Genomic DNA, 21,158 nt, shown 5'->3' with positions numbered 1-21,158 from the left:
TGGTCTCATGGTTCATGACATCAAGCCCAAGTGGGGCTCTGCACTGACAGTGTGAACCCTGCTTGGAATTCTCTCTCTCCTCTCCCTCTGCCCCTCCCCCACTCGCACACACATGTTCTCTCTCTCAAAATAAACATTTTTTTAAAGAAATAATTGTACAGGGGCGCCTGGGTGGCGCAGTCGGTTAAGCGTCCGACTTCAGCCAGGTCACGATCTCGCGGTCCGTGAGTTCGAGCCCCGCGTCAGGCTCTGGGCTGATGGCTCGGAGCCTGGAGCCTGTTTCCGATTCTGTGTCTCCCTCTCTCTCTGCCCCTCCCCCGTTCATGCTCTGTCTCTCTCTGTCCCAAAAATAAATAAAAAACGTTGGGGAAAAAAAAAAAATTAAAAAAAAATAAAAAATAAAAAATAAAAAAATAAAAAAAAAGAAATAATTGTACAAGCACTCAAAAATGTGCATATGGATGTTCATCAGAGCTTTTTTATAATAGTAAATATAATCTAAATGTCCATCTGGAAAACAAAGTATCCTGCCTCTTTGTACACAGGAGTATTTTGCAGTTTTAACTATGATGATTAACTGACATCATAGTTTACTGACATGGAAAACAGCAGGCTACTGATGAGTATAATAAAATCCTATATTTCTAAAATATACATGTGTGTGTGCGCATATCCATAGGAAAGAAATCAAGAAGAATATACAGCTATATATTAACTGTGACTATTGGGCTTATGAGTGGCCCTTGTCTTTTATATTTTTCTGTTTGTCTGATTTTTTTTTCAGTGAAAATTTTTGTTATAATTTAAAACTCTCTTTTCTTTCAAATTGTATTTTCAACATACTTTTTATATAAATTCATATTGTTAACATTTTGTTAAGACTTGCCTCAAACCTCTGAACTGTTAGCAGTGGCATAGCAATTGTTACAATGAAAATTCAGCTTCTGGCTTCCAGTTCAGGTATGATCCCAGGTTCCTGACTGCTAAGCCACAGCTAGCTAAAGGCTCCTTCTCAGACCATTCCCTCAATAGCTTCTCTGCTAATCTTGACCTCTTCTATGCTTCTTTTTTGCCCTCTGTCTTGGCTCTTTCACCCCCTGTATTCTGCCTTTAATTTTCATTTGACTGCTAACCATAGCTCAGGCATAAAAACTAAGAGGAGACAACCCTTAAATAAAAAGCAAAAACACTGTGGCCATAAATCACAAATTAATTTACATCTGCACCTTCCTCCAAATTAGGTAGGAAAAATTAAGCATAGATTTCTCAAAAGTTGTCAAATTGAAAAGGACTCTACTTCAGAAATAGGATTTCTCTGACCTTAATTATCCAATCTCAGGAAAAAAAGATCTTAGTGGTCATCTAATACAACCGTCACGTGCTTTAGTACTGGTGACCCCAAAATGTCAGGTAGCAAAAGAGTATGGGACTCACTACATGAAAACCACCCAGATAGTTTTAAAAGAAAGTAGATTTCTGAACACCACTCCAGACATGCTGGGAGTCAGGGGGGGGGGGGGGGGGTTATTCAAGTATCCCTTATTTATATTAAAGTTCTCTAGAACCTCACATGCACTGCCAATTTGGAAACCCCTGATCTAACCTTGATCAGTTACGGCTCCATAACAAACAACCATAAAACCTTAGCAGTGTGCCACAATAAACATTCATTTCTCATAAATCTGGGGGTTGATTAATCTAGACTGGGCTTGGCTGAATGGCTCTGCTTCAAGCTGCAGGTCTAGCTGAACTTGACTCTGATCTTCTCCAATATTATTCTTTTGGGGGTCCCAGCTGAAGGAGCAGCAAGCAGCTACCCGGAGGAACTCTTATGGAGTTGGCAGTGGTGCAGCAGGAGAAGCCCAACTGTGCAAGCTTTTTTCACACCCCTGCTTACACTTGTCTGTTAAAATTCCACTGGCTCAGTCGAGTCTCCTAGCTGAACCCAAAGACAACAAGTAAGGAACTCTACTCTGTGGAGGTGAGTGAGAGGGAGTGAATATGGGGTGAATATTTTTGAAAAATAATCTATCAGAAATCCTGTACTTGAATGTCATTATTTATGCTCTGTCAGAATGTTTTCAGCTCCCAGTAACAGAAAAACCAACCCAAATTAACTTAAAAAAGGATTTATGGGCTCAAATTAAAAAAAAAAAAAAAAAGGCAAAAAGTAGTGCCCTCTCCTATGAGTTGGTTTTTGTCCTCAATAAGGCTTCACTCATGGAAAAATCTCATTCCCTCAAGAATTCTTTGTGAGCATCTGCTGTGTGCTAGGCACCACAGTAGCCTTGAGGGGTGAGAGATAATTCTGCCTCACTGTCTCAGGAGGAGGAGGGGAGGACATCTGAAAATTAGCAATTACAACTCAGTGTGATAAACACTAGATTGAAATGGAGCATGAGGGTGGGGGTAGGAGTAAATGGCAAATCCTACTCCACACTCCCAGCCTGGCCAAAATTCGGGCTTTTCTGGACCTCCCACTGCAGGGTCTAGCTGCATAATGAAGGCCTGATAAATGGTAATGAGACAATTTGGGACTGACAAATTGGCCCTAGTAGGAGAGAGTCACAGCACTTGAGCTCACTCCAGAAACACTGAAATGATTTATGGTACAGCACTGACACAAGCCTGGGGCTGACCTCTGGCCCTCTTCAGAAATTGGACTCCCCTTCCTAGAGAAAGCAACCCTTTTTAAAAAAAAAAAAAAAAGTAGGGGTGCCTGGGTGGCTCAGTCGGTTAAGCATCCGACTTCGGCTCAGGTCATGATCTTGCGGTTTGTAAGTGGTTTGTGAGTTCAAGCCCCGCGTCAGGCTCTGTGCTGACAGCTCAGAGCCTAGAGCCTGCTTCAGATTCTGTGTTTCCTTCTCTCTCTGCCCCTCCCCTGCTCATGCTCTGTCTCTCTCTGTCTCAAAAATAAATAGAATATTTAAAAAAAATTTTTTTTTAAGTAAAGAGTGAAATCATTCATTCATTCATTAAGTCTGTACTGAAGACCTATTTCTCATTCCTGAAAATACAATGGTGAGCACAACAGACCTGGTCCCTGTCTTAATGAAGTTTACAGTCAAATATTAAACAATTATGCAAATAAAAGTGAAATTGCGGAGCACCTGGGTGACTCAATCAGTTAAGCATCCGACTTTCAATTTCAGCTCAGGTTGTGATCTCGCTCTTGGTGAGATCAAGCCTGGCATCAAGCTCTGTGCTGACAGAGCCGATGGAACTGGCTTGGGATTCTCTCTCTCTCTCTCTCTCTGCCCCTACCCTGCTCGCTCTCTCTCTTTCTATCTCTCATGATAAATAAAAAAAAAAAAACATTTTTTTTAACGTTTTTTTATTATTTTTGAGACAGAGAGAGACAGAGCATGAACGGGGGAGGGTCACAGAGAGAGGGAGACACAGAATCTGAAACAGGCTCCAGGCTCCGAGCTGTCAGCACAGAGCCCAACACGGGGCTCGAACCCACGGACCGTGAGATCATGACCTGAGCCGAAGTCGGACGCCCAACCGACTAAGCCACCCAGGCGCCCCCAAAAAAAAAACATTTTTAAGTGAAATTGCAACAATGTTGATAAATACTATGAAGGGGAAGTTCAGAGGTTTACAAAAAGGGTGAGTAAAGTTAACCAAGTGAAGAGGGAATGTTCCAGGCAGAGGGAACATCATGAACAAATGCCTGTGAGTAAAAAGGGTCTGAATGTCAGCCAGTGTAGTAAAGACAGCAAGGTCAGCTTGTTTTAAACCTCATTCATTGATTCAACAAATATTTACTGAGTATCTACTATGATGTAGGCACTGTTCTAGATGCCAAGAAATAGCAGTGAACAAAACAAAGTCCCTGCTTCTTATAAAACGTCTAGTCTAGTGAGGAGACCTCATAACAATAATACCAGTGGGAGAGAATAATTGTTGGATCAGGCCATAACAATAGCAACTATAATTCGCGGAAGACCTACTACATCCCAGGTACTGCCAGCCACTTTGTATTTGTTGTCACTAATCTTCCCACCCACTGTTGGTAGGTATTATTTCCATTTTAAAAATGAGGAAATTGAGGTTTATGAGGGTAAGTGACTACTCAAACTACAAAACTAGGAAGTTGGAGTCACCTGACTCTGGTTCCAGAGCCCCGCCACATCACTAAGGTGAGCGAGCTGGTGGAGAAGCATCATCATCTAATACAAAATGGAGCAAAGATTGTCACCACTGAGACTGCAGCCACCAAGGAGTGTGCACAAACAGTCCTGAGCCCCCTGCCAGCATGTCAGGAGACTTTCGTTGGGGCTTCTTGTGATCATGCAGGGATTACAGTAATGTGATTACACTGCTTGTAATTACAACTCCAGTTGAAAGCACTATGATTGTTACCCACATCCCCTTAATGGTCCTCAATTACATAGATGGGCAGAAGCCAAGGAGGCAAGGGTTACAGATATCTGAACAAAAAAGTGCTATGGGAATCCAGAGAAGTAGCCTCACTCCGCCTGGAGAACAGGCTTCACCACTATAATTCTGTCAATTTGAAAGGCTTCTCACCCAAACAGTCTCTGTGAGTGGGTAGGGAGACGGAGGCGGCATCTCTGGGTTTCTCCTGCAGGTCTTCTTGTCGTTCAGTTGTGCAGTATTGCCCTGAATACAGAATTAAGATTTTTCCTCATCTTTCAGCAAATGGAAATTTTCAGCTGCAATTCAGAAATTTCTCCCAGGGTTTAACTCATAAAGGATTGTACCAAAGAAATAGCTTCTCTGACAATCACACATAAATGGTAGTAAGAGGTATAGCATCGTAATTAAGACTGTAAGCTCTGGAACCAAACCATCTAGTTTTGCATCTTAACTCTGCCACTTGCTACCTCTATGACCTTGGGCAAGTTATTGAACTTCTCTATGCCTCAGTTGCATAATCTGTAGCGTGGAAATCAAACTTCTATCTGCCTCACAGTGTTGTTTTAAGAAGAAAATGGGTTTGTATGGGCAAAATGCTTAGATTCATGCTTAGTACATTGTAAGTACTCAATAAATAATTGGCTAGGAGTAGTCGTGGCAAAGTAAGCACATAATAAGTGATAGTTCTTATTAGTGGCAGTAGCCGTTAACTGCATTTATATACTAGGCTAAGAGCTTCATGTGTATTATCTAATATAATGTTTCCAAAAACCTAATGGGGAAGGTGATATTATTATCCTCATTCTGTAGATGAGAAAACTGAGATTTGGAGAGGTTAAATCATTTGCCTGAGGTTACACAGTGAGCGGTCAGCAGGACTGATGCTGAAATCAAGGTCTGTCTGACTCGAAAGCCTATGGTCTAAAAAAAAAAACTCAAAAGAGATAAAGTCAGCAGTCAAAACAGTTCATATGAGCTGGCTGGTTGCCGGAGAGACCTGCAGGAGGGTAGCCTCCTGACTGGCGGAGGCAGCCAAACAAGGAGGAGGAAAGTGGTGACAAATAGCCAGGTGGGTCAAAGGGAAGGACACGAGGTTACAGCCAAGAGTCTGGGAACTTGAGAATGGCATCCACTGAGCTAAGAATCATGAAAAAGAGAGAAAGCAAGGAGCTAACTACGTGGAGGAATTAAAGTGAGCCCAGTGGAGTTAAATAACTACATTTTGCCACTATGTGTATTTAAGTATGTCAGCTTGCCTCTGTATGTATACATATGTATGGAACATATGTCATTTGCCTGTGTGTGTACATATGTAATGAGTATATCAGCTTGCCTCTGTACATATGCAAAAGTGCCAAGCATATGCCATTTTACTCTCTGTGTACATATGTAGGGAATGAGTATATATCAGGTTGCCTCTCTGAGAGGGTGTATGTATGCAAATCTAAGTGTAACAGCTGGGCTCTGTGTTTGTACATGCACATGTACATGTGTGTATCCATGCACACATCACCATATATAGCAAATCATCAGTACATGTGAGCTTAAATTGAGTCAGCCGTTTTTTAATTCTCCTCCTTTGGTTCTAAGTTGAAAATTATTTCCTACAGTCTGATGGCCTTAGGACTCAACATCAGGGTCAATACAGTTAGACTCGGCACTTAGTCTGGGTTCCTAATTAAGGAAGTTATAAAGGTGAAACAAACACTGCATGCTGGAGCTGTTTCTCTCAACAGAGAACAATCATAATAAGACTCAGGGCAGCTCTGGTAGTGGTGGTTTCAACAACAGTGGGAGCAGGGGTCACGGTAGGGTATGGAGAGTGGTGACAGTAGTGCCATTCATCCGACATCCATCCAACAGTGTTTGTTATGTGCCAGTGTTAGGCACTGAAGATGCACAAGTGAACAAGATAGACACAGTCCCTGTCCTAGAGTCCAATAGGGAGTCAGACTTTAAACAATCCATTACAATTGTGAAGGGTTTTGCAAAGTATGTGTGAAAGCATCAGACAGGGACCCCTTACATACCAGGGGCTAAGAGTATCAAGGAAAACTTCTCCAGAGAAGTGACATTTAAGCTAAGGCTGGAAGACTGATGAAGAGTTAGAAGGAGGTAGAAAGAGAACAGTATTCCATGAAGAAAGTTTGACATAAAAAAATGAAAGAATATGGCAAGGTTAAAAACAGAGAAGACAGCTGTGGCCAAAGTTTCAGAAAGTGAGGAGGTGAATGACATAAAGAATGAAGTTGAAAAAAAAAAAAAAGAATGAAGTTGGAGACTTCAGGAAGCACAGGCCAGATCACACAGGGCCTTTTAAACCAGGATAAGGATTCAAACTCCATCCTAAGATGATAAACAGGAAATAGCCTGCTCAGATTTGTTTTTAAAAGATTACTTGGTTAAAGGCATGAACTGTAAAGTATGTTAATTATATCTCAGTGATGCTGTTGAAAAAATCACTTGGGCTGCAGTGTACAGAGTGGATTGGAAAGGCACAGTGTACCCAAGAAAACCATGGGAGAGCTATTGCAGTGGTAAGTGATGATGGTAGCTTGGACTAGAGAAGATGTGGACAAGTAAATGAATTAGATTAAGGGAGGGGGGAATCAACAGAATCTGGTGACTAACTAGATATATAGGGGCTGATGGAGAGAAAGTGTCAAGCCAGGGTTAGCCCTACCTTCAGTGGCATTCACTAAAATAGCCATTTTCAGAGATGAAGCAGGTTTGGAGAGAGGATGATGAGTTCAGCTGTAGGCACACTGAGTCTGAGGGGCCAGTGAGGTATCTGTATCAAGTCATCAGTAGCAGTTGGATTTATAAGTCTGGTGTTCTTAAGAGATTTACACTGGGCATAGAGTGTGGGAGTCATCAAAGGATCAATTAATTGAAGTCATGGAAATGGATGTGATGACTTGAAAGTGTAGGAGATTCTACAAAATGAGAAGAGGGCCTAGGCTGAAGCCCTGAGGAACTCCAATGGAGGGGACTAGGAAAGAATTGCCAGAAAATTAGGAGGAAAATGAGGAAAGAACAATGTCATAGTGACCAAAAGGTATTTCAAGAAGCAGGACGTGGTCAACTAGTCAAATGTTGCTGAAAGATCAAGCAGACGAGTCCTGAATAGTGTCCAATGGCTATATCCACTTGAAGTCATCAGTGATTTTAGCAAAAGCCATCAGTAAAGTGGTAGGGGCAGAATCCAGATTAGAGCATGTTAAGACATGAGTAATAAGTGGAAAAGAACGTAATAAGTGGAGAAGAACGTTTAAACAGCTTGGCTGTGAAGAGAAGGTGACTGTAGGTAGAAGAGGGACTTTTTAAGAGATGAGACTGTACAGTATTTAAATAATGATGATAAAGATCCAGTGGGGTGGGGGGAGTTGAGTATACAAACAGGATGAAGGATAACCAGTAGTGGGATAAGGATAATTTCAAGATACTTGAGAAGACAGGAAGGGGTGGAATTCAAAGCACAGATGGAGGGATTGACTTGAGAGAAGACACTTTCTTTGTAACAAGAGGGAAGATAGAATGGAGGCTGACTCATGTGGGTATTACACATATGGTATTGAGATATCGAAGAAATTCCTGGATCCTGGCTTTGATGTTCTCTGACAAGAAAGGGAAATAGGGGTGGAGTGGGCATGGTGGGTGGGGGAAGTGGCTGGATCAAAAGGCAAGTGAAGGCAGCTTTGGCCCCACTGTAATCCCATAAACTCCCTCCTTAGCCTTTCTACCCCAGTCTTCATCAACCATCATTGATGTGGACAATCTCATTCTCCCTATCTTTTATGCAAAGTTCCTTTTTTTAAAAAAACTGACCTAAAACATGCAATGTATGTACTAGACACCACTTCAAATCAGGTACCTAGCCCTCTCTCTTAGCCAGATTACTGCTTTACTACAGAGAAACATGGGGTCAGATTTGAGAAGAGTGGTCATTGATGTTAAGGGGAAAGAAAACATGATTTTCCCAGCACAGCTCAGGAGAGATCCACAGCACCAGAGGCACAGACCAGAAAGGTACCCAGAAGCAGGAGTGCTTAGGAAAAGGAAGTTAGGAGCCTTTTATCTCAGGTGTGCACTTATTAACATGGGTGGGGGGAGAGGAAAAACCTACCCCTCTTCCTACTCACCTCCAGCAGAGGAGTTCTAAGGGAGATAGCTTCTTTTTCTTTTTTTTAACGATTATTCATTTTTGAGGACAGAGCACAAGCAGGGGAGAGGCAGAGAGAGAGACAGAGGCAGAGACACTGAATCTGAAGCGGGTTCCAGGCTCCAAGCTGTCAGCACAGAGCCCAATGTAGGGCTTGAACTCATGAACCATGAGATCATGACCTAAGCCAAGGTCAGACACTTAACCAACTGAGCCACCCAGGCGCCCTTAAGGGAGACAGCTTCTTAAGAAGGGGCAAAGGGGACCCTTTGCTTTCTGAACTAAATTCAGATTTTTCTCAGATCTGGCATACCTTCTTTCCATATGAATGCTAGCAAATAGTCAAGACTAATTTAATAATGATTTTGTAATCCCCATGAAATAACATCAGAGTGATGATCATTGATGGATGCTAAAACCATTGGGTGGAAGTTTGTTGGGGACAGAATATTCAGAGTCTTAAAGTATCACCCCACAGATAACTTATTACATATGAGTGAAAAACACAACTTTATAATGAAGAGAATTAGCAGACAGTGCCTTCACCAGGTGATCAAATTTAGCCTCACCAATGTGACTCCCCACGTTATGTAATGAGAATATAACATAATAGGGGCGCCTGGGTGGCTCAGTCGGTTGAGCGTCTGACTTTGGCTCAGGTCATGATCTCACAGTCTGTGAGTTCGAGCCCCACATCGGGCTCTGTGCTGACGGCTCAGAGCCTGGAGCCTGTTTCGGATTCTGTGTCTCCCTCTCTCTCTGCCCCTTCCCCGCTCATGCTCTGTCTCTCTCTGTCTCAAAAATAAATAAAAAACATTAAGAAAAAAAATTTTTTTTAAAGAATGTAACATAATATACATGCTAGTCTTGCCAAAGAGGTTTAACCTGAATCAAATCTAATCATGAGGAAGAAATCAAATAAATCCAGCATGTGGGGCACATTGACAAGGCCTGGACTTTAAATGTAATGTCATGAAAAACAAAAAAGGAGAGAAGAGAGGTTTGTTCTACATTAAAATAGACTAAAAAGACAAAACCAACCAAATGCAATAAGCCTTGATTGAATCTGAGAAAATCAATAGCAATAAAAGACATTCTTAAGGCAACTTGAGAAATTTGAATGTAGATTACACATAGATGATATTATTGAGTTAATATCAGTTTTCTTAGGTGTGATAATGGGATCATGGTAATGTAGGAACATGTTCTTAGTGCATGCATGCTGAAGAATTTAGGGGCAAAGTGTCATAATATCTGCAGCTTTCAAGTGCTTGAGAGAGAGAAAAGCCATTAACAATTGGTAAATCTAGGTGGAGGGTAAAAAAAAAAAAAGATTTTAAAATACTCAATGCAGTCTATTTCTTCATCAAACATTTTTTTTTTTGCCATGACCTTGGGTAGCTTTATGCTTATAAGCATAAACTGTGCTTCTTAATGTGCTAAATTAAATTAGACTGAAATCTTTAAAAGCATCATAGCAAGAAAATTGCTCTGCAAAGCTTTTTAGACATAAAAGAACTTCTAATTTGTGTAGGAGTATAAGTGAAGATATGGTAAAGTGGGAGAGAGAGCCACAAAATAATAAAAAGAACACTTTCCTAGGAGTCAGAAGACCTTTGAGTCCAGCACTTAACCACAGGAGATGTTAGATTCTCTGTCAGCAAAGTGGGGCTAATGGTATTGCCTTCATCATCTTGCTGTAGGTACAGGAGAAACAGAATGTGAAAAGGCTTTATCAACTGGAAAGGAGTATACAAGTGAAGTGATTTTTATTATCATGCCATGCTGATGTCCTATTAGCAGTGGTTCCAGAACTGTATTATACCTAACAAGCAACTGGAAAGCTTGTTAAAAGTGTAGATCTACAGGGGCACCTGAGTGGCTCAGTCAGGTAAGTGTCCGACTCTTGATCTGGGCTCAGGCCATGATCTCACCTTATGGTTCATGGGTTTGAGCCCTGAGCTGGGCTCTGGGCTAACAGCACGGAGCCTGCTTGGGATTTTGTCTCTCCCTCTCTCTGAGCCCCCCCTTCTTAAATAAGTGAATAAACTTAAAAAAAAAAAAAGTATAGGGGCATCTGGGTGGCTCAGTTGAGCGGCCGACTTCAGCTCGGGTTATGATCTCACAGTTTGTGAGTTTGAGCCCCGTGTCAGGCTCTGTGCTGACAGTTTAGAGCCTGGAGCCTATTTGGGATTCTGGGTCTCCCTCTCTCTGCCTCTCCCCTGCTTGCGCTCTCTCTCTCAAAAATAAATAAACATTTAAAAAATTTATTAAAAAAAAAAAAAAAGTGTGGATTTCCAGTCCGGCCTTCAGGGATTCTGATTCAGGAGGTCTGGGTTGGGCCCAGAATTTGCTTTGTGAAAGCACCCTCACTTTCTCTGGTGAGAGGGATCTGAAAACCACACTTCACTGCCATGGAGGTTACCGTGATCTAAAATCCTTGGACTCAATGTTTGGTTCGTGGATCAGCAACATCACCAGCACCTTGGGAGCTTGTTAGGAATGCAAAATCTGGCTCCACCCCAGATTTACTGGACCAGAATCTGCAATTTCAACAAGATGCTCAGGTGACTCCCATGCACACTGTTTGAGAAACACTAATCTACATGGCAAAACTGATCAGTGACCTCTCTTCTTCGTCTTAGTCCTGATTCTCCGCTTGTTGTCAGACAGAATCGAGCTACTAGCTTTGCTGTTGCTGACACCCTTAACCTCATTTAGCTCTTCTTGCAGCTTCTCTTTGTTTCTGGGGCCTCAGTGGTGGAAGATATTCGATAAACATAACCAAAGTTGCTTATCTTCTCACATGCTGTAAACGGACAATCAAAGCAAACTGAGTTGGTATCTAAATCTAGTTAAGCTATTTACCAGGTATGTGATTTTTTTTTTCTTATAGTGACATAAAATTTACCATTTTAACAATTTTTAAGCATACAGTTCAGATATGTGATACTGAACAAGTCACTTAACCTCTCTAATCTTCCATTTCATTATCTTTAAAATATAGGTGATATTACCTACTCCTGCAGAGTATTTTAAGCATTAAATGAGATTTAAAAAAAGAATTAAATGATACACATACATGCCTAGAACCCACAGAAGATGTTCAATAAATGCTAACTCCCTTCCTTTCATTCTAAGTAGATTTCAGACAGCGCTGATTTTACAACAGATGTCATCTACTGAAACCAACTGATAAGAATTTCAAAGCATATATAAAAATGTACATATTATTGCCTTAGAACAGGGCAATTTGTAAAATAAAACTATTCTATAATCTATAGCATTGGCCAGTTTGAAATAGCTAAAGGAAAGAGTACCCAATTGCATTTTGTTGGGAAAATTACATTTTGGGAAGCAGCAACCCTTTTGTGCCCATTATATAGAAGTTCTTGCACTGACTGTACTTAGATTGCTTTAGAAACAATTCAAGTACAGTCATTATCCTAACATCAATAACTTTTACAAGTGGAGCTTTCAACCTTGGGGCTGATCCACTTGGATGCAGTATTTGAATTCCATTTATGTGCACATAATCTTTTAAAGAGATGCTAAATTGAAAACTTGGGTTACATGCAGTAAATTGAAAAGATTAGTTTACCTTGAGAATGAGACTAATTAGAACAGGGGAAGGGAATTTAGAGATTCTCTCCCCCAACAGCCTTATTTTACAAATAAGGAAATTAATATCAAGAAAGACCTAGTAACTTGCCCTCACTCACATGATGAGTTATTAGCAAACCTGGGACCAGAGCCCAGGTTCCAGGAGTGTGTCCTGGTGTCACTTGACTTTGAAGAATGGGTGACACTTCAGCAGCATAGGTGATGGGAAGGGGTTATGGAGAGGCCGACAGCACTCCTGGTAGAAGGATCAATGGAAGTAATTTCACAGAGCCAGGCTCTGAAATGGAGAGACTGATGAATGTACTCAGGAAGTGTCAGAGTGGGGAGGCTGGAAGGAGAGATTAAGATGAAGTTTTGTGACGTTAGAAGAAAGTCCCGGATTCTCTTGTAACACAGAATATCAGAAGAGACTTTTATGGACTCTTTTTTATAGTTTATATGGCTCTTCCATATTTGTAGTCTCATTATAGCAATCTTGGGAAATAGATATTATACAGATGATGGTCTAATATTCAGAAGGTCATGTTCTTTGCAAAACTAAGATTTGAACTAGGGCTCTGAATAGCAAGGCGGTGTATTATGATCCTTTTTTTGTCTGTTTGCTTGTCTTTGTTTTTTGTTTTTAAGTAATCTCTGCACTCAATATGGGACTCAAACTCACAACCCTGAGATCAAGAGTCGCATGCCTTACTGACTAAGCCAGCCAGGTGCCCCATGTGTATTATGATTCTTAAAAGCATAAGCTCCAGAGCCAGGCCACTTGGGTTTAAATCTGTCTGGCCCCATTTAGAAGCCATATAAACTTGAGAGAAAAAAATGGCTAAAACTTAGTGTTTATTATGTGCCAGGCTCTGTTCTAAATGCATAGAACTAAATACATATTACTCATTTAATCCAACATCCCTATTATCTATTATCATTACTACTTTAAAAGCTCTCCTCCAGGAGAAAGAGGAGTGAAAGAAGTAAGGAAGGAGTGCCTCAGTAGAAGATGAAAAACAGGGAAGCATTTCCTCTTAGATTCTCTGTTCTTTATTATATGGTCTCAAGTCTGGTATTCCACTGGTTCCCTTCCCACTTGTGATACTGTGGTAGATTAAATTATTGTTCAAAATATTCACCTCTTCACTTCACCTTCTTAGGAGGACTCTACTTCCCTCTGCTTGACTTTGCGCCCAGCCATATGACTTGCTCTGGCCAAGGAAATATTAGCAGATTTAACACCAAAATTTGAAATAAAAATGCTTCTACAGTTGGGCTTGTCCTCTTGTACTTCTGCTATCACACTGAGAAGAGCTTCCCCTGAATAGCTTCTGCCCTGCTACTCCCTAGACTTCTCAGTGGTTAAGTGTGAAGTAACCACCCTCCAATCCTACAAAAGATCTAATACTAGCCCATCCAAAGACACTCTTCGAGATTCAAGTATAAGAGGGGCGCCTGGGTGGCTCAGTTGGTTGAATATCCGACTTCAGTTCAGGTCATGATCTTGGGGTTCATGGGTTCGAGCCTCACCTCAGGCTCTGTACTGACAGCTCAGAGCCTGGAGCCTGCTTCAGATTCTGTGTCTCCCTTTCTCTCTGCCCATCCCCTGCTCATGCTGTCTCTCTCAAAAATAAATAAATGTTAAAAAAAATTAAGAGTGCCTGGGTAGCTTGGTGACTCTTGATTTCAGTTCAGGACATGCTCTCACGATTCGTGAGTTCGAACCCCATGTCATTGGTGTTCTCTCTCTCCCTCTCTCCCCCTTTTCCACACGAGTGCTTGTGCTTTCTTTCTCTTTCTCAAAATAAAGAAACTTAAACAAACAAACAAACAAAATACTCAAGGATAAGAATCTAGATCCATATGTATTTCACCAGCAGAGCAACAACCACTGAATTTCCTTCTTGGTTACTCTGGAAGCTGAACCAGAAGAATGGGACAAAACCTGACACCTTCTACTTCTACTGACTTCTGCTACTTACAGTACTTTCTCTATTAACAAGCATTCTTTTTATCAAAAGTAACCTATCTCTTAAGTAACAGGGTTTGGAATCTCCCCCCCCACCTCAATAAACCCACAAAAAGAAAACTCAGAACAGAACCCAATTAAATCTCTTGGCACTCACCAGGAGAAGGAAGCCCATATTTATGGATGGAGAACCTCCCGCCCTGAGCCCTTTACTAAAGGTACAGGTTAATCTTACACACACATGCGCGTGCGCACACACACACACACACACACACACACACACAGTGGCAGTGCTGTCAAGGCATCTTGCAAGCAGAACTAGAGCTTCTGATCCTCTCATTCAGAAGTAGTGGATCACCATTCTGTCCATTCCAATGAGTGGCAACAGTGAGGGAACCCTCACACAGAATCTGGGTATCTGGATAATGTAGGAATATAAGTTTTCCACCTAATGATGATAAACTGCACTGTTGGGGTAACAGTCAGCTTGCAATCCTGACAGTTACAGTGGGTTATGGAGGTTCAATAGGTATGTTCTTTAAAAAATTTACTTAAATCACCCTTCTATAAATTGAACCTCATTCTAAATGCACCAAAGGGCTGTTTTAGGAAATGTCATGTTGAAATTTTTCACAAAGAAAATAATCTCACTCTTGTAACTTTATGTAAGTTTTCTACACTGGGTGTTCCTGAACCATAGTGCACCTGGGTACTTCCCCTATAAAGGAGTTTCTCTACAGGAGGGCATCCATTCCACAATGACAACAATAATGTTAAAATGCTTTACATCACTCTTTATTTCAAAAGTGCTTTACTAACATAGACTAATCTTCACAACATTTAAGGGAGGTAGATAAGTATTACACCACTTTCACAGATGGAGAAACGGAGGCAAAGATTAGTAAATTGTGTTGAAGGGCATAATATATGGCACGATTAGGAAAATAATTTGTTGCAGTCACGGATCACTGGTGATCTTGCCCCATGACTTCTGAGTCCCACCAACACAAAAGTAGCAGATGCAGCATGGAAGCAGGTTGTCCTCAGTTTGGCTAGTCTAAGGCTACGCTTCTCCTTGTTGACACCAGATGTTGAATGTGCTGCCCTTTGGCCAGTATTTCCCTCACACACATTCTCACATGACTCCACCTCTAAAACAGGGGAGAGTAGGAGCTATGGTGGGTACAGGAGGAGGGGCTGGAGGAACAGGGCTGGGAAGGTGGAAGACAGAAAACACGAACTGGTATCAAGCAAGGGCGAGGAAGAACAGGAGGAGCCATGGGAGGCAGCCCAACGAAGAAAGCCAGAGCAGAAAAGAAGTGTCACTCCATGTGAAAAGCTCAGACATCCAGAAATGCTATTAAAAGGGTAATTCTTCACAATGACATTACAGAGCCATTCCTCGTGGCTTTGCCAAATATAATTATCAGGTCCTTCTGACATTCCCAGGAGGCAGAGCCATTCCTCTCCCCTGGTCCAAACCAAGTGCTGATGTAATTGACCTGACACTGCAGAGGCTGTTGACAACTCAAATGCACTCTCCCACCATGCTGCCTCTTCTTCTAGTCTCTTTCTTCCAACAACAACAACTACAAAACAACAACAACAAAGTCAATGCCTTTCAAGATTCTCTCTGCAAAATTCCTAAAACGTTCCCTAAAACTTTGATGAGTAGGGTAGAATTCCATGTTTGACTTTTATAAAGGGGCTGTAATAGGCATACATGGGCATGAACAGCCCCTCTCGGCCAATGCCCCTTTATACAACGTGGGACACTAAAGAAAGGACCTTTTCTGATCTTTCTAGGGCAAAGCCATTGTAAGTGATGGTGACATGCACCACCACCTGCATTGGAGGTACTGGTGGCTGAGGCAGCACCAAATGAGGGGGCTGACGAAGACCCCGGGCTAAAGTGTCACCGGAGGGACAGGTGGAAGAAGAAGTCAGAGCAAAGAGAGGCCAGCCACGGCAGAGATGGGTAGAGGTGCTCCCTCCCATCCCATGTTCGAGGCTGCATGGAGGCAACAATGTTAGTTCATCTCTCGGCACCTCCTAGGTTGGGTCAGAGCCAGAAATGCATCCTTTCTTCATTTCAATCGGCAGCATGGTTCTTTCTGGCACATAGCTTTAACACCTCACCCCTCCTCTCCAACAAGAGCAATCAACTGCCAAGCCTGACTGATTCCACCTCTGCAGTGCCCTTCACATTGGTCTCCCTGTCTGATGACAGCCTCCTCTAGATCCTATCATCTCATCCTGACCAGGGCAAGACCCTCCTACCTCATCTCCTGCACTCCAGTCTTCCCTAAACTCAGTTGCACCTTCTCATCTTCCTCCTGGAGCACAGCGTTCATGCTGCTGCCCAATTTGGAAATTCACCATGTTCTCACTGCCTCCCAGTTATGTGTCTCATCATCTTGAATCTTCAACAGATTCCATCTGTTGCATCTAGCAAAGGTTCTCTTCTTTCTGAACCTCCACCTGTCCAAATGCCAACTCTAAAGACTCAGCTCAGATACCACCTCTCCCAAGAGGTCTTCCTTCCCGGAGGAGGTGGCATTTCCTCTGAGCTACAAATGCACTTGAAGACATGCACTAATGGAGTACATGACAACTGCGTGTAAGTCTTACCTCCCCGACTGGGTGTGTCCACGATTTGGCAGGGTGGGGGATGGTGAACTGTCTTAAAATTTGTCTACTCCCTACAGCACCTACCAAGAATTGGTTATTGCATATCCACCTCAGTAAGGAACTGCTCAATGGTGAAATGAACATACACCTGCCCATGAATGAAGACACCAAAGTACACTGCAGGTGTGATCTGACTCTCAGGATAAAACAAATCCATGATATAACTTTGAGGGATGGGATAGGGGCAGGCAGGTGGGACTATCTGTTTTGGAGTCAAGAGACCTAGGACTGAAGTTCTGCTTTGCCATCTACCAGCCACTGGTCTGGTACCAGATGATTCTTCTCTGAGCATCATTTCCTGACTTCTGCATGACCTCACAGGATTAAGGATCAAATGAGACTAACTGTGAACTCCACACCACTGGTTCTCAATCCCAGTGATGTATCATAACCTCCAATAAACCTTCTGAAAAATGTAGAGGACAAGGCCCCAACCCAAGTCAACTGAACCAGAATACTCTGGGATTGGGACCAGGTGGGACTAATTATTTATAAAATACTATTTTTATGCATAGCCAAGGTTGAAAACTACCGTTATAAACTCATAAATACCATTAACAGTAGAGCACGGTTTAATTATCCTTTTAGGCTTCGGTTTAATTATCCTTTATTTGGTTAGGAATTCATTCTGTTTTTATAATTTCATTATGTGTGTGAGCATGTTTTGTGTTGTTCTGCATTGCTGTTTGTGTGCTTCAGTGATAAATTCTGAGAGAGGATAATGTCCAGCACACTGCTATACACAAAGTGTACCTAACCCAATTTGGGAGAGTCTGGGGAGGATGATAAGTAAAAACTTCACAAAGTCCTCTAAAAAACCTTGCTACGCCGAAGTGTGGGGACCAGACAAGCAGAACTGGCAAAACTGGGGAGCTTGTAAGAAATGCAAAATCTCAGGCCCCACTCCAGAAGCTGCATATTAACAAGATTTCCAGATGGATCAGTAGGTGAAACAAAGGGAAACTTCACTCTGTTCACATCTGTGTTGAGGGCCTGCCATTCCCTGCCCTAATCCTGAGCGGGTAGGAGGGCATGGAGAATGTCAAGTTCTGTCTTCCATAAACCATTTAAGCTTGGGACGTTACCTAGATGTGTCTTCTCTAAAGGGTCCATTTTGTAAACATGAAATTAAGAATACAAATCCTTACAAAAGGATCCTTTCTTTCAAATCTAGTCTTTATAGCTTTCCTTCAAATAACCAGTGCTTCTAAGATATTTAAAATAAGATCAGAGTATAAATTGATATCCATTTAAGTTTTATGTAGTGCGTAAATTAAATAACAAGTATATGTTTATCTTACTCAACTTACAGTCCCCAGGACCCAAATTCAAAACTTAGGAAGGCGGGAAGCTGAGCCAAAGCAGTAATCAATTGTTCCCTGATGACCCATACCTTCTGGACAATTCGGATGTTAGCAGTACCCATTCAAGACTATGCAGACCACACCACAGTCAAGGAGTTGCAGAAGATTCTAAACATTATCTAAACCAATGCCTTACTTTATTACAGGCACTGATTAAAAGGAGGTACCCCAGGTCACACAGCACTTTGAGGCAGAGCCAAGATCAGAATTCAGGCCGTGGCTTCTCACCCTACACCCCCCTACATAGCCTCTGCCACACATACTTTTCTTTCCCCAGCACGTGGCCTTGAAATTTCATGCTCAGAAATTGCTGACCTGCCTTGACACGTGTTACTTTTCTTGTTCCAGCTACTGCTGTGCCCAACATCCCAGAACTGGTTTTAACACTAGGCTACAGGAGAAGCTATCTCACAACTAAATCAAAATATCCATTTACCAATCCATAGTTCCAAATATGCTGGTAACGGGTTCTTAAAAAGCCAATGCTAACCGTGTGATGCAAACTCCACAGCATTACTAATAGCTAGCACCATGAGCATGGTGAGGGAAGGGCCTTTCCCTAGGTGGCCGATGATTAAAAACAGGGCACCCATTAACTCAGTAGCACAAAGTTGGGAGGAAACTACAGAGGGAAAGCAAAAATGAGCACAGTGGGGTTGGCAGCACCTTTAAAAAACATACACAGTGTGACTATAAAATTGCAAGTCTTATCTTTTAATAAAACAAACATGATAGGTTATAGAAATCTAAATGAACATTTGTCCCTCAAAGCAGTTACATCCTTAGTTCCAACAGAGCTACTGCTTTTGGAGCCATTATTTGGAACCCCTCTTTGGGGAAAGGCCTTCAAAGGCAGTGCATGAGCCACATGAGAAAATATCCTTCCAAATGTTGGGTGTTTAAAATCAGAAAAGCCACTCAAAGAATGACACTGGGGGTGGGGGGAAGGAAAAAGGCTCTCATGGAGGTTTCCCTAAAGACCTCCAGCGAGTTCTGAGCAATAGCATCACCCCTGGAGAAACATGTGGCCTCCAGGGACTTTCAGCCACTTTCAACGGGAACGCGTTCACTTGGATAGAAAAGTTCCGCTACTAAAAAAAAAAAAAAATCAGCCACACTCCTTTATAGTCACACTTGCCTCTGATTAAAAAAATACAACAACAACACTCACACGTGGTTCTTGTATGAATTCTAATTAAGAGACATTACATTCAGAATCATAGCACTCATAGTGATAGTTTTCAGGAGACTGGATCAGCTTCTTTGCCACTGAAGGGGTACATGGGGTGCAGCAGTTTACCTGAATGTATTCTTAAATACGTGACTACTACCGCTCTAATTTTCCTAGTTGTAGCTCTGTTACAAGTTACTGACCGCAAGTTCATGTTCCAGGCTTTCTTTGCCGACACAGATTGGTTACAAGGGAGCCGCCCCCACAGTCTTAGGGTGAATTGGGAAAGGGCCGGTTAAATGAGGAGACAGGCCACTCCTTGGTGAAAGTTTGTAGCTTCCTTTCCCAATACATCTTCTTTTTATTGAGAACTTCCATTTTTATCCTGTGTTCCTCCTCTGCCATCTCACACTCCCGCTCTATCTGCTGGATTTTGGCCACATGCACCTCATTCATCTGTATCAGCTGCAGCTGTAAGATGGACATTTGTTGATGGTGTTCTTCCTCATGCATCTTTTTTAAAGCACCTTCCTGAGAGGTTTTGCTCCTGTAGTGTTTATTGGCTGTTATTCTGACAGCTGAACACGAGGGTTCAGGTTGAGAGGTCCCCTCACACACAGGAAAATGTATGAACTCTTTCTCATCATCGCACAGTTCTCTATTTGAAACAGCAAATGATTCTGAAAAACAGTAGCAGAAAACATACGTTCAAAGATTTTACAGGCAGAGAGTGTATCAATCCTATTCCAAATGACAGGTCCCCCATCACAGGATGTAGCGGAAACAGTGTCTGCTTTGGCCTGCTTTGTCTATGGGTACTCTTGCCACACCTGACTTTTCAAAACCCACAAGTCAAAACCAGTGTTCCCTCCAGAAGCAATGATAAAGGGTTTCGTCATGTGGTTTCTAGAACTGTGAACTATAGGAACAGTGGTCCGAGACTGTGCTTATCAAGAACTGTTGACCTAAATTCTAAACCGAAGTGTGCACAACTCCGAATAAGCAGAACACCATGGTACGAGCGCAATGGTGGGTTTTCAGATTAAGTTCTCCGTCAGTTTGACCTCCCTGTCTCAGTTTCTCATCCGGCCGTGAACACTTTCCCTAGCCCTTGACAATCCTTCCTGAAATCTCTTTCCTCTGTTAGCTTCCACACCATGGCTCTCTCCTCAGTTTTCGACACCTCCTCTCCCGACTGCTCCTTCTCAAGCTTCCTTCCAGGACTCAGACTCTTGCTGCACCTGCAACTCACCTCTTAATATTCCTCTGGGGTTCCCATTTTTGGCTCAGTTTTCACTGCAGCCTAGTAACCCTCATAATCTGGTTTCTGACCTTCCTTTTTCTCGCCTTACTCCAAAATACCCTGGGTGCCCTTCAATCGTACCAAAAATTTCACATTCTTTAAAGGCCATGCTCTTTTTTATAATTCTGTCTCTGTTCCTTCAGCCTGAAGTTGGGCTAACTATTCATCCCTCTTCACTCCCCACCCAGGACCCCACACTCACTCAAGCATGCACTCTTATTCCAGACTCTCCTTTTCAACCTCCCCACAAGCCCTACTTTGTTCAGCATCTGCGAAACCCCAGATCGCTCCTTTCTCTATGAGTACTCCTCTGTAATAGCACTTACCATGTTCTAGTATTACTTTGGGACCATGCCTTATTCATTTCTTTTATCCTTGGGCACCAATTATTTTGCTTGGTACATAGAGGATGCCTAGTAAATATTTATTGACTGAAGCTTTGAACACGGGAGAAGAGCTTATGGATACAAAAGGATGCCAGTTTTGCTGGTGCCACATTCATACTA

The 21,158-nt window shown here is 42.2% G+C and overlaps 1 protein-coding gene across 1 annotated transcript in view; it reads right to left on the bottom strand.

Annotated features, from left to right (window-relative positions):
• TMEFF1 (transmembrane protein with EGF like and two follistatin like domains 1) overlaps positions 1-21,158 on the bottom strand; it is a 122,570-nt gene that overhangs the window by 80,164 nt on the left and 21,248 nt on the right. The window contains exon 3 of the mRNA XM_049635345.1: positions 14,897-20,029. Within this exon, the coding sequence (XP_049491302.1) occupies positions 19,620-20,029 (410 nt within the window). The 3' untranslated portion in view covers positions 14,897-19,619. Of the gene's footprint in view, positions 20,030-21,158 lie in introns of the transcript that reaches the window.

Source organism: Panthera uncia, chromosome D4, assembly GCF_023721935.1.
Source record: "Panthera uncia isolate 11264 chromosome D4, Puncia_PCG_1.0, whole genome shotgun sequence".
NCBI lineage: Eukaryota > Metazoa > Chordata > Mammalia > Carnivora > Felidae > Panthera > Panthera uncia.
The sequence above is the reverse complement of the archived record's forward strand: the minus strand, read 5'-3'. Positions and strand labels throughout refer to the sequence as shown.